General features: G+C 35.5%; 1 protein-coding gene across 6 annotated transcripts in view; it reads left to right on the top strand.

Moving 5' to 3' along the window:
• The window catches only part of ATG10 (autophagy related 10), a 198814-nt gene that overhangs the window by 41959 nt on the left and 142417 nt on the right, over positions 1-14438 (top strand). For all 6 annotated transcript variants that reach the window (XM_036225504.1, XM_016123301.2, XM_016123317.2 and 3 more), the window contains exon 3: positions 8072-8179. In XM_036225504.1, coding sequence (XP_036081397.1) covers positions 8072-8179 — 108 coding nt within the window. The remainder of the gene's footprint in view (positions 1-8071; positions 8180-14438) is intronic.

Here is a 14438-nt window from a genome sequence, read left to right as displayed (position 1 = left end):
TTTGATGCTTTTGCTCCAAGAAATGATGCTTTAGCATCATATAAACTGTAACTATTTTTTTTTAAATTTGTGTAAAATAAGCAGTTTGTGTAAGTCCATGTGTTTGTGTATGCTTGTTTTCTTCCTCCCAAATAAAGTCTCTAAATTGGCCCAGTAACCTTATTTTCGGGCCCGACAAGTCTGATTTTCTTCTGCTCCTTATCCCTTGGAGCCTCAGCTCCTGCTGTGCTTTGACCTGTATTCAGGGAGGGGGAGGGCCGTGTGTTGTACTCATGTAGGAAGTCTGGAGGGGTTGAAGGAGAAAAGAAGGGGAACTTGGTAGATCTGAGAGTTCTGCCATGGAAAGGGAACAGGACTATTGTAAGAAAACCAACTTCTTGTACAAATGAACACAGTGCTGGGGTTGTCAGTATGTCTTTATCTAATGGAATTGGAAGTTGAAGGCCCTAAGTGGCATAAAATAATGCCCAGTTGGAAAACAAAATAAAGGTGTGCTATTATTAGGTAGTGACTTAGGAAAGAAGCATTGGCCTTGTTTTGGTTTATCAACTAAATGGTTTATTTAAAAAAGAGAAAAGAAAAACAAATACTAACATTATATGCAAGAACATTTTATAGTTCTTGGAATAATATTGATTGCAGAAAGTAGAAGGAAAACTTCAATGAACTTTCCTTAGTCTCATGGCACAGTATTACTTTTTCTTTCATGGGTTGTATCTTTATTTTACTTTATTTTATTTAATTCTTACAAGGGAAAACAATATGTGATCATTGTAAAAATTCTAATAATACATAGATATAAAAAAGACAGATGAATTTTTCCCCTCTCTGGCTCAATTCTGTAGTGTGTGTGTGTGTGTGTGTGTGCGTGCGCGCGCGCGCGCGCACACACACACACATATAAATATATACATATATGCACATTTATAATATATTTACAGAAATGGGATTGTTGTTCTATAACTTATGGTTTCCACATAACATTACATTATGGACATCTTTCTTTGTGAGCTATGTCATTTCTAATAGCTACATAGTATTCTATTGTATGGGTGATTTAAATTTGTTTAATGGAACCCTTATTGTTGAAGAATAACTCCTTAGTTACTCTCAGTTATCCCTGTAATGTTAAACAACACATTTCTACTTCTTGATTTCTTATCTTTGAACAATAACTGTTGATTCCTGCTGTAGTAGATGAGGAATTTAGTGTACTTATACTATCTCTCATTCCTTCGTGTTCCTCCTTCTGATTTTTAAATTAATTATATTATTATTTTTATATCATCAAGATTTATAATATTTAGATTCTGTTCAGTAACTATAATTAGTCCTCTATGCTTTGTTTATAGGTTGATTAGGAGTTTAAAACTTAGTAAAAATATGTAATGAGTATGCTAATGTAAATAAGATTCACTGCTGAAGTAAGTATTTTTTGTGTGTGTGGTAAAAGGCAATAAAACCCTCTGACACACTGCTGCTGTAGAGAGAATATTTCAAGCCAAATCCTACAAATCCTCTTTTAGTTTCATATTGTGAACATGCTAAGAACGCTCTTTTAAACTAGACAGAGCCAGAGACTCTCCAATCAAGGACCAATGGTCACAAAGCTTTTGTGTGGTTTAATTCCCAGCTGGTGAACAGATGTGTTCAGTAGTCATGCACATGTTAAAAGCAGTAATCATTATGGGTAATGTGTGGGCAAATGGTGAAACAAGGCAGTATTAGCCTCTATTGAACACATTCAGATTTAATTCTTTCCTGGAAGGACATCCTCAGCTTCCTCAGCTAGAATTTATTTCTGAGGTTAATCTCTAACCCTCTTGCCCAGAAAGTTCTCAGGTATCTGTGGACTATTTAAGAAATAGCCATGTTGTGTTCAATAACTCCAAAATCCTACAAGACTAGGGAAAATTGGAGAAAGGTGAAATATGTTATATCCTTACTTTCACTTTTGGGTTTTTGGTTTCTTGAGTTTTGGGCCTTTTGAATTTTTACCTAAGTGAGTCTAAGGCCAGTAGTTACCCACGAATTACTTTGACTGGACCTGGTCATTCTTGATATTTACTGAGAGACATCAGCCTTGGCCAGCCAGGGTCCACATGTGCATTTGGAAGTCATTAACAGTATCAGAAATTGAAAACGGAGTTAGCTAGATTGGGTGGATGTTGGGGGTGGGCATGAGGAGACATAGTACTATATTCAGAATTGTGTTCCGGAGGATCACTAAATCCTTAACAATTTCCTATACCTATTTAACTTTGATGTTTTGAAAAATGGGCAGATTTTAGTTCAATGTCTGACCTACCCAGTCCAGTGTAAGCTTCACTTTTTCAGCAGCAGGTTTTTACTTTCTTTTTTCACCCTTATGATTTGGGCAGCTACTGGGAGTTTTGGTTTGCTTTTACCAAGGGAAAAGAACAGCCACTTGAGATCTGTGGCCTAGGTTTGGCCTGTTCCTCAGGGTTCCACTGACCCTAAAGGGCCTTTTTAATTAGTGCCAGCAGTGACCTAGAAACCTCTGCATGTCTTAACTCCTCCCCATCCACCTTGCGGAGCCCTTCCTGAAGCTAATCATTCTGAGCAGTTAACTTGAGCTTGTCTCATGCAACACTTTATTCCAGAGTAGAACTAAGACCCTTAGATAACCACCCAACAGTTTTAGGTACCAGTCTTTTTCTAGAGAAGATGATTAAAAGCGTATTCAAATTAAATGACAGAAGCCCTAGAGTTATTGGGTAGCTGAATTCCAACAGGCATAACAGCTCCCTGGGTGGCATAGCCCATGACAGCTTGTAAGAAAGCAGACTCATGTTTCATTAGGAAATCCTTAGATCTCCGTCCAGTATGTGGTCAGCATTACCCTAAAAAACTTGGTTTTCTCTCTGGGGTTCTATAAAGCCTTCAGGACGTTTTCTTCCTAGAATTTCAAGATTGGAATCTTTCGCATCAATGTGATAGCCTGGAGGCATATGTCCAAGGAGCAATCAACGAAGTATTTGTTTAACGTGAAGTGTTATTTACTTATATTTTTAGGCACAAAAGGGGTTTGTACACAAAAAGTAAGTTTCCTTCCTAATTCTTCCACCTTCCTCATGTAAACCCTCAGAGTTCACCACCGATATTAGTGTCTTGGGCGTCCTTCCAGATATATTCAGTGCAAGTACAAGCATATGCACTTGTATTTAAACAAATGGTAGCATAATATACATATATACATACTGTTCTGCATATCGTTTTTTAACTTAATGACCTCTCTTGATTATTATTCCATGCCAATGCTTATAGAACTTATTTTCCTTATGGCTGAATAGCATAACCAGTCCTCAGTAATAGCCATTTAGGTTATTTCCAATATTGTGATATTAAAACAGTGTTTTAATACATATCATTGCATGAATTTTATTTCCTTATGTTCAGCTATATCTGTAAGATAAATTTCTTGAAGTAGCATTTCTGAGCGGAAGATATATGCATTTTTAATTTGGATAATTATTGCCAACTTGCTCTTCAGGGAGGTTATACTAATTTAAACTACCCTGTCCCTGGAAATGTATGAAAGTGACTGCCTTTTTTATCCACATCTTTGTCTACACAGGGTATTTCATACTTTTTTGATCTTTGCCAATCTGATCGATAACAAATAGTATCATAATTTTAATTTGAATTTTTCTTATGGGTGACACTGAACTTATTTTTATATGATTAATAACCATATGTACTTCTTCTTTAGTGAATTATCTGTTTATATTCTTTGCTTATTATCCTATTGGGCTGTTTGTCTTTTTCTTGTTAGTTTATTGGAATTATCAATATATTGAGGAAATTAAAGCTATTTATATATTGATAAAATTAGTCCTTTTCTATGATGAGAACTAAAAATTTTTTTTTCACATTTTGATATTTGTCTTTGACTTTACATTGTTAAGCATTTTTCCCATACAGTAGAATTTACCAATATTTTATTATGACTTTGAGATTTTTATTTACTTTTTAAATATATTTTTAATAGTAATGCATATATTTGTATTTTCCAATGTTTTCATATAGCACATTTATAGCATTTTTTTTTTTCATTTACATCTTTATTCTTTATTTTGGTGTAAGTTGAAGGGCATTCTATGTAGATAGCTTCAGGAGTTTTGACTGTGAGAAGATATTCTCTTGTTTACTAGTGGTGTCTGGATTATAGCACCTAGACATTTTCTATTAGTTTCTCTTCTACAGAGACAGAGTGAAGCAACCTGTTCTGTGGTGGATGGGCAGCAAGGAGTCCTGATGGCTGAAAAGTAGTTGGACACGGGATAGTGACAGTATTAAGTTATGAGATTAATGACCATTACATAGGACTAAGTTAAGGTTGGGAAAGTTGCCAGAGGGTAGGGTTTGAAGTGGTAGTGAAGGCCACTTAAAAAGTCTCAGCACAATCACAGTTCCAAGATGAGCATCCTCAGAGGCGAGTTAGCATATGGAGAGCCTCAGGCGAACCACGGGATTTCTAAAGGTTGGGAGTTGTTTGTGGCCTTTTCTTCTGAGGCAGCTGCAGAGTACTGGATTGACTCTGTTCTTAGAGTTTAGAAGGGGGACTTCAGTGATTTTAGGGTGGTGGTTCTGTACTCTGCCTGCTGCATTAGCATCTATTGGGAAGAGTTTGAAACCCAGGAACGGCATTTTGAAACTCTCCAGGTGCTTCTGATGCGCAGCAAGGGCTGGGAACCACTGTTTAATGCAATCAGTTTGCAATCCCTTTGAGTCCAGGATTGCCGTGCATGCTGCCTCCATGCTTCCAGTGTGCATGGGAATCACCCAGGAGCCCGTTAAATACAGATTCTGGTTCAAGAGGTATGGGGTGCATCTTGAGATTCTGTACGTCTAACAAGCTCCCCGGGGATGCTGAGGCAGCTTGGCCCCAGACCACACTTAAGTGGCTTGAGCCTGTTACTCAGTGTGCAGAGTGCTGGCTTACACCAGTCCCAATGAGTCAGTAAGCATTTTTCTGCCATAATCCAGCTCTGTGGCAGAATTTGCTTAGTGTTGTAGAACACTGGGGTCAAGAGGGTTGTTTTCCACTTTCAGCTTTGACCCTAATTAGCTTTAAAACCAGTCTTTTTAAAAGTGCTCCAGTCTGTTGCCCTCTTATCTCTGAAATGGGATGGCTGAACTGGGTAAACTGCAGGGTCTCTTTCGTTCCTCCTGTGCAAGTCCAGGTTGTCTTCAGACTCCACGTTTTTATGTGGAATGGCAGTCTAAATTCTGCAGGAGCGATCCTGACTTGCTAGATTATTTTTAAATTGCAGACTGTCAGTACTTTTTCTTATAAACACATACCATTATGTTTATTGTATTTGGAAAATCTTTTATATAATCAACTATTGATGATCTATCATAACAGGAGTAATAATACAATGTACTACCACATCTTCTAGTTTTAAACTAATAAACACAATGTATGTCATTTAATAGAAAGATCATTTTGATTTTAAGTGACAGAAAACCCAATCCAAATTGGATGAAGCAAAGAAGGGACTTTTTGGGGCCCTGTAATTGAGAAAATTAAGGGTAGAGCTAGCTTTGAGTATGGTTGGTGTAAATAGTATAATCAGGATCTGGTCTCTCTGCATTTCATGGCCTTGCTTCTCTCTGTAATGGCTTCATTCTCAGACTCCGTTTAATTACACGGTGGCTTCTAGCACAGGCAGGGCTTTATCTTTCCAGTTCAAATCCAGTAAAAAAGAGAACAGCCTGGTACCCTCTCCCCAGCCCCAAGTCTTGAATCACATCTCATTGGCTCTGACTGGATCATTTGCCCTCCTGAGTCTCTATGGCCGGCAAGACCGGTGCCCTGATTGGCCAGATCAGAGTCCTATGACTATTCCTGGAGCTGAGGTGAGGGGCCATGTCTCCAGTGACAAGGGAGAAGGGAATGATGCCTTACAGGAAAAGTGGCTGCTGTTCCAAAAGGAGAGGGAATGGATATTTGAAGTAAAAAACAACAGTGGAAACTACCTATCTCTTTCTCCATTTAAGCCAAAATTTAAGTTAATTTATGTTGTCAAAATACAAAGATTTCAGTGGTAGTAGGTTATCAAGGCTGTGTGCTTTGTGGTTGGACCATATAGAACTGGAATTTGAACAATAATTTCATCTACAAAATGCAGAACCTATTGAAGTAGTAAAAGATGAGAGTGTTAGATACCTGATGGCTTATTTTACAGGCAGGAATGATATTCAGAATATTTAACAACCTGTGGCAGTAGCATCAACCAGTTACAATGAGTTGGGTGTAGACAATCAGAGCTAAGGTTGATAACCAGCAGGGCCCCTGTGTGGGTATTGGCAGGATGTCGGCCCAGCCAGCTGGGAGGCATTGTAAAGGTCCTGCCATATTTCTCAGAAAATATAGTTTCTATATTAGTTTCCTAAGGCTGCCATAACAAAGTACCCCAAATAGGGTGGCTTAAAAGAGAAATTTATTTTCTCATAGTTCTGGAGATTGGAAGTCGGAAATCAAGGTGTCTGCAGTCATACTCCCTCCAAAGGTTCTAGAAAAGAATCTTTCCCTGCCTCTTCTAGCTTCCGGTGGGTGATGACAATCCTTGTTATTCTTTGGGTTGTAGATGCACCATTCAAATCTCAGCCTCTGTCTTCCCATGGCCTTCTCCCCTGTGTCTCTGTAGCCAAATCTCACTCTTATATAGATACCAGTCATGTTGGATTTAGGCCCTACCCTATTCCAAAGTAACTTTATCTTAACTTGATTATAGCTATACAGATCCTATTTTCAAATGAGGTCAAATTCACAGGTTCTGGGTGACATGAATTTGAAGGGGACACTATCCAACCCCATATAGTTACCTAAAATCAAATGCTCTTGCATAGTTGGCATGGCACAAATTGTAAAAAATAGTCAATACTAAATTGCTCACAAACACTATGAAATTTTTCCTTTCTTGTTTTATAGTTAAAAAACTGGATTTTTGAATGTTAGTAAAAGTATTTAAGTGAATTATGAATTTTTTGTGGAATTCTTTTTTTTTAAACATATCAGATTAAGTAACCACATCTTTCTTAATTATAATTATTTTAAATCTGTTAAAATGTGAATGTTAATGTGACAATTTGGTGAATTAATAATTTTCATTAATACTTGAGTATATCTGTACATGAGAAGGTATTGCATTTTTACACATGACTTTATTGAATTCGAACAAGTTTTGCCTAAAAAAAATAGGACTGACCGCAATTAAGTGAACATCATCCATTTGTATGTTTAAGAGCAAGTATGAGAAACAGGAGAGAAATGTAGCTGGTGAAGGGCTTAGATAGCATATCTTTCAAGGAACATTTGAAAATGGTGGTAATTGTCTTCAGCTCTTTGAAGAATTGCTCTGTGAAAAAGAGTTTAGATTCTGGAGGGCAGAACTAGAACCAGAGAGTTAAGATGAAAGGGATACACTTCAATGCTATTTAAGACAAAACTTTCTCAATGAACAATGTACCATGTACCAAAATGGAGGCAAAAGTTGTGTTAGGGAGTAAAGTGCTGATTTCTTTCCAGGAATTACCTCTTTGGGACATTTTAATGGAGATCTTGCTTTAGATAAGAAATTGAAATGGAAGGTCCCTTCTGGTTTCACAATCCTTTGCAAGTCTTCCTAAAATTTCTTTTTCTGTATTTGTCATGAAAACCAATATTAATTATGTGACAATGTATTTCTGTAAGTTTATAGGTGTTTTAAGAGCTGCCAACCTAAAGCTTTGAACCTAAAGCTTTGTTCTATGACTTCTGTGCAATGGACTGCTTAGGAAAATAAAAGGGGAGAATTTAGTCTAGAGAAGGAGATCATCATTAAGGAATGAGAAAGACGGAGGATTAAAACTTCTATTTATTGAGTACCTACTGTGTAGAGTGTTTTTGGATGAGTTTCTTCATCCATATTGTCTCATTTCATTGAATATACCTAGTTTTTCATTGCTCAGTTTAGAACTTACGAGATGCTGTAGTTCTTAGAATGATAAATTCTTAATGTAATTGATATTTTCTTATGTATTCTTTGGTGATGGAACACAGGACTGTTCTGATGGCTACATGTGCAAAACACATTTTCAAATTAAAAATGGGACGATGGAATCACAACCTGGAACATCTGCCCATGTACAGACGTGTCTTCCCATGGAGGTGAGTGATTTAACATGTCATATTCTCCTTTTCAGTCTTTGTGGAGTATAAATTTAAAAATTGAAATGTGTTAAATATATATTCTAAAAAAATTAACTGCCATTGGATCCTGGGCCTGTTGTCAGGGGAGAAGGAAACATCATTTGTCAGTGAACATCATTTCTTCTATCATATTGAAAGCAGGAATTGTGGTAAAGTTGAGATCTACTCTGGGGCTACACACATCATAGTGAGCCTTCACCCTTTTGGGTTGTCTGAAGCTGAAAGCCACAGGTGCCTTTTATTGCCTGTTGATTTCTCTCATGTGAAATTCTTCCAGGATAATGCAGACCTGTCTTTTGGCTGTTTATACCTGGCTGCAGACCTCTTTGCCTAGTTTGCTTTTAACTCTTTTTCTCTATACCCCTTAAAATATACTATATCTGGGTCTCATTCCTTAGAGGACTTTAACCTTGACTTGAAAATCTTGCTAAACTAAATTTTAATAAGGTGATAATGGCTTAGTGGTTTTTTGGGATAGTTTTCATTTAACTTTTATCAAAATGTAAATAGCCTTGTTGTATTTGTTATTATTAATAAAAAAAATTGTGTATGTTCATTGTAAAAATAAATACACAAAAAGAGTAAAAAAAATTTCCATACATCCTTAAACAGGTGGTAACCACTATTAATATTTTAATAAAGACCCTTCCACACATTTCTATCATACACAAACACACACACATATGTGTTTTGCAATGAACATATATGTCATGGACAACTTCTTGTGTCAGTAAATGTAGAATCCATGTCAGTAAATGTAATGGCCCCATTACCTTCCATCCTATGAATACACTATAATTATGTAGAGCCCATACCAAAGTAAAATACTTGAATTCTAAAATAGAATTGGTGGGGATCCAATTGCTTCAACACAAAGGAAAAAATAACTAATGCTTAGAATTCTGAGAATCCTGGTTAAATGGGTGAGGAGACTTTTTTGGTGAAGAGGGAGCTTATTCTCAGGGTCTGTTAAATCAGATCCATTTGGCAATCTGGCACTAGTCCTCTCTGCCTGTGTATGACATTGGCCTAGAAGTAACTCTCGCCAATATAATTTGGTTTGCAAGTTATTCTAGAGGGTATCATGCCTGGTAATAAATTAAATGCCCCTGGTGGGTGCTTGCATCTTGATAACTGTTTCATGGTTTGAATAACCAATATCAAATCTGAAGCCAAGCATGTTAGGAAGCTTTTCAATTCATTATATATTAACTTAAAAAATGCACATGGAAATGATGATTTAAAAGATGAATTACCAGCTTTTGCTTAACAAGTTGGCAGAGATTTGAAAAGCACTATAAAGTGGTGTTGACAGTATGAGGGAACTGACACTTTCTGGTTGATGTTTTAACTTCACAAAGTTTAAAGATGTGCCCATACTATGAACAATCTATTCCAATTCTAGGAATTTAGCTTCATAAAATATGAATTTTTTATTTTCAACACTTCTCAACAAATTTCAAACATATGAAAAAATTGAAAGGATTTTCAGTGAACATTCATGTACTCATCACCTAAACTCTACCATTAACATTTTGCTGTGTTTGCCTTATATATCAGCCCCTCTCTCTATTCATCTATCCATACACCTTCTTTTTGATGTAGTCCTTTTACATCAGAGTAAATTGCAGACAAATACTTATAAATTAATCGAACCGTACATGAAGATCTACCTGAAAGCATACTCATTTTGTTATTTATAATAGGAAAAAATGGAGCCAACTGAAATATACAATAGTAATGGATTGGATCATTATGGTCCATCTCTATGATTTTTTTTGTTTGTTTGCTTGTTTGTTTTTAATTAAGTAGGTTGAGTAGGGCCTGAGAATTTGTGATTCTAATAAGTTTTCAGGTGATGCTGATGTTGCTGCTCTAGGGACCACACTTTGAGAACTACTGCACTACTCTATAATAGAATGTGTAGCATATTTGAGATGCTACACAGTTGAAATGGTTAGTTAATGTGATATATGATAGAGTCAGTATTGCGATACTCTTGCTTGCATGAAAGATGCCTTAGGTTGAGCCTGAGATGGAGATTTCTGTTCAAGTGATTTACTAGGGATGTGCTCTTAGGAGAAAGGGAGTGACAGAAGCAGGACACAATAAGAGACAAAAGCTAAGGAAGAATGTGGTTTCAACTAAACACTAACTTTAGTCTTATCCCCTGGGAAACTCTGAAGCATAAAAAATATCCAGAATTAGTCTCACTTTGTGTTTTTGAGGTGGCCTTTTGTACTCTGTGACAGTCATCGGCTTGTCAGTGAGCCATTGGCCAAAGTGAAGGTGGACACTATCTTCCCAAGCAAGATAGTTCCAGTTTTAACCAAGATATTCTTTAGAAAAGAGGGCTGCTCTGTGTTACCAACCAACAATCCTAACAGCTGAGTAGAGATAGGTGCACCAGCTCTAAGGAGACCTGGGTGGGGCACTAACAGTGTTGAATACCAAAGAGTAACCTGAAACCGACAAAATAGGATCTATGAGGAAATATATGCAAAAGGTCTGCATTTAGATAAAAAGTGTGAAGCTTGACATGACTGCAATTTGTTTGAGAAAGAGCTGGTGATTTTAGCTGACTGTAAGCTCATAAATGAAATGAATAGTAGGTAAGTGAAATGAGTGCCATGGATGCTGGAAAAACTAACTGGAACCTAAGCTACATTAATTAAATGGATCCCAAGTATGGTTTAGAGATCCCTGGGGTGGTGTCCCAGAGATGCTTTCAGGGATCCACAGGGTCTAAATTATTTTTATAATAATATTAAGATGTTATTTATACTTTTTTTACTCTCATTCTCCCTGATTTTTCCAGAGGCTACCTACCTGTGATATTGCAACAGGTTGAATGCTGAAATAGTTACAAGAACCCAGCTATCTTCCATTAAGCTAGACCTTAAAAAGATTTGCAAAAATGTAAAACAATGCTCTTGTTCTTACTAATTTACATTGTTTTGGAAAATATATTTATTTTTTGTAGAAATATGTTATTATATTAACATTTTTAAATGAATTAATAAGCACTTTTTAATTTCAATATAAACTTCTAATACAGTGAATATCAATAGTTTTAACTCTCTTAAACAAAAGGTCTTTGGAATACTCAATGGATTTTAAAAGTGTAAAGGGTAAATAAAAAAAAAAAATCAGAAAAAAAGAAGTGTAAAGGATTCCTGAGATCAAAAGTTTGAGGATCACTGATCTATATCATGGAAATATTACATTATTATATGTGAAGAAGAATATTGATAACTAGAATATGTAATAAATGAATGCATAAAATAATAGTTTAAAAATAAATTATAAATAGAATTCATCCATGTAGAGAAGCATGCCAAGGGCCATGGGTGGGCTTGAAAATATTATTATGAAGAATATTTTGGGGACTCTGGGGATGTTAAACTAGACCTGAAGACCTGGGAAAGTTAGTTGTCTCAGTATATCTAGAAGACTTTCCTGTGAAAGAGAAAGTAAACTTACTTTGTTTCTGAGAATAGAATTAGTTCATGTCTGGAAATTATTCTAGACAAATTTTTCTAATGTTTAGAGTTGCCTACAATGAAATAGGTCAGCATGTAAAGTTGTGAGCTCTCTCGCCTTTCATGGATATGTTCAGCCATAAAGTGGATAACTCTCTCTGGAACAGAGATCACCCACTGAACTGCTCATTTGCTTAAAGTATGAGGCAGATGATGAGAGAGTGAAGTGGGCTGAGGGGAAGTGGTGGGAGCTGTGCAGAAAGGGAGAGGGCATGACTCATCCAAAGGGTCAGTATGCATGCAGCCCCAGGTGGAATTTCAAGGAAAGGAAATGATTTGGATTTTTGTGTGTTGGCTTAATTGAAAAAGAAAAAATCGGTTCAGGCTAAATAGGCTATATCTATGGGCTTTAAGTGGTCCTTAGGCCACCAATTTATAACCTAGCTTCTAATATTATACAAAGGAGTTTTGTATTATGTAGAAGACTGAGCTAGGGGACCTCTGAATTATCTTTAAAATGTAAAGCCTGATAGTTCTATATCTGTTTAATATCTGTACATCACATTTCCTATTTAAAGATGTCCAAAGGAATGTCTATGCTAATAGTCGTTTCAAAAATGTTTTAAATTTGGTGATGTAAGGTGTAGGAAATCACTTATTTCCTGTTCTAACCAGATGTGGCAGTCTTAATTTGATTCATGATTTTTATGCTTGTGAGATTCCCCACAATGATGTGTAGATAATCATGGGGTTTTTAAAAATCAAAGTGAAATATGATGGAATATATAAGTGAAATAATGTGTGAAAATTATAATCTATACCTTTAAATTTTTAAAATATGATTTCAAATGGTAGTTAAGAGAATGAGATAGTACTTAGAAATCTACTAAGTATATTGGGGTATTTTTTAGTTCTGGTTTTGGGGAAAGGAGTTCTTATTTGTTTGTTTATTTATTATTGAATTTAATTTTAATTTTATTTTTTATTATGGTTAATGAACTCCAGTAAGTTTCAGGTGTTCAATTCAACACTAAGGCATATGAATATTTCATTGTGTGTTCCCTGCCCATAGTTAGATTTCTTTCTGTCACCACATATTTGACCCCTTTTACCCCATTTACTTCCCCCCTCTCTCCTCCTCTCTTTTCCCCTATCTTTTGGTAACCACCAGTCTAAAGTTCATGTCCATGAGTCCCCGTCCTGTTCTTTTGTTGCTTTTAAGTTTATATCCCACATATAAGTGATATCATGTGGTTTTCAGCTTTTTCTGTCTGGCTTTTTTTGCTTGGCATGATTATTTCGAGGTCCATCCATGTTGTTGCAAAGGGCAGTATTTTAACTCTTCTTATAGCTGAGTAATATTGTATATATGTACCACAGCTTCTTTATCCAGTTTTCTATCATAGGACACTTCAGTTGCTTCCATGTCCTGGCTACCGTGAATAATGCTACTATGAACATTGGTGTGTAAATATCTTTTTGGATATATGTTCTCAAGTTTTTGGGGTGAATGTCCAGTAGAGGGATTGCTGGCTTATATGGTAGATCAAGTCTTAGATTTTGAGGAACCTCCATACTCTTTTCCATTGTGGCTGTATCAGTTTACAGTTAGTTCTAGCATTGTATGAGGGTTTGAAAGGAGTTCTTATAGGTTAATCATATTAGGTAGGACATTTATTGTTGAGAACAGTTAAAACCATTTGCTTGTGACATTTCTGAGTTTGCAAAATAACAAACAAGACTATGGTGAGTTTTTTAAACAAGATCTTTAGCAGTGACCGAAAGAAATCCATTGTCTCAATTTAAAATCTTATAAATACAAGTGAATATTTTCAACAGCAGCCAACATAATCAACACTGGTTCTTAGGATATCTTATTATATGGAACTCTTATTTCCAGAAATTGATGTTGATGCTAATACTTAACATTATCGATATGATTTTTTTTGGATTAAGTTGAAGAATTTTCTTAGAAATTAATGTATGATCATTTAACAGTAGTGAAAAAGATGATTTAACAATTGTTCTGCTTTAATGAATATGAACTTATTGTGGAAAGTTCTTATAAAAGCCTTATTTATATAAATAAAATAATAGTTTGAGAATAGAAGTGGGAACACAAGCTCTGTATTCCAATTTGACAATTTTTGATAAAAAATTAGTTATTAACCTCTAAAACTCATGTGTATGTTACTGCAGAATAGCTGGAAACTTTAAAAATTTTTCGTAAGATTCTAAATTAACTTACTGGCTAAGAAAGACTTCAATGATTAGAGTAGTGAAACAAAGTATAAGTTTTCTACCATGTTTAGCATTAAACCACTATTAATAAAAGGAAACAATGAGATGAGTATTAAACATGGATATTGATTGTGAATAATCAGTAGAAAAAATTGTTAATCAATGCTTAAAAGAGGGAAATACCTGAAAGCCTACAGAACTAGTTTTCGGCTGACATTGCTTTGCTTTTTCTTTTTAACTTATTCGTTTATGAAATTCTGAATTATTTTCATAGACTAGATGGCTCAGATTTTGATCTTTTGATTAATTCGATTTGGATGCCCATACATATTTTAAGTCGGTCAATGATTTTTGTGTGTATATATTATTGAAGTTAAAATTTTTTTTTTTGGTCTGAGTTAGATTACTAAAGTTTCATTTCTTTCTTTTGAAGAGGTATTAGAGATGGCTATTGAACATATTTTATTTATTCATTTACTATCTTCATTACTTTA

The sequence above is a fragment of the Rousettus aegyptiacus genome, unplaced genomic scaffold, assembly GCF_014176215.1.
Source record: "Rousettus aegyptiacus isolate mRouAeg1 unplaced genomic scaffold, mRouAeg1.p scaffold_m13_p_8, whole genome shotgun sequence".
Classification (NCBI taxonomy): Eukaryota; Metazoa; Chordata; class Mammalia; order Chiroptera; family Pteropodidae; genus Rousettus; species Rousettus aegyptiacus.
This window is presented reverse-complemented; position numbering and strand designations above follow the sequence as displayed.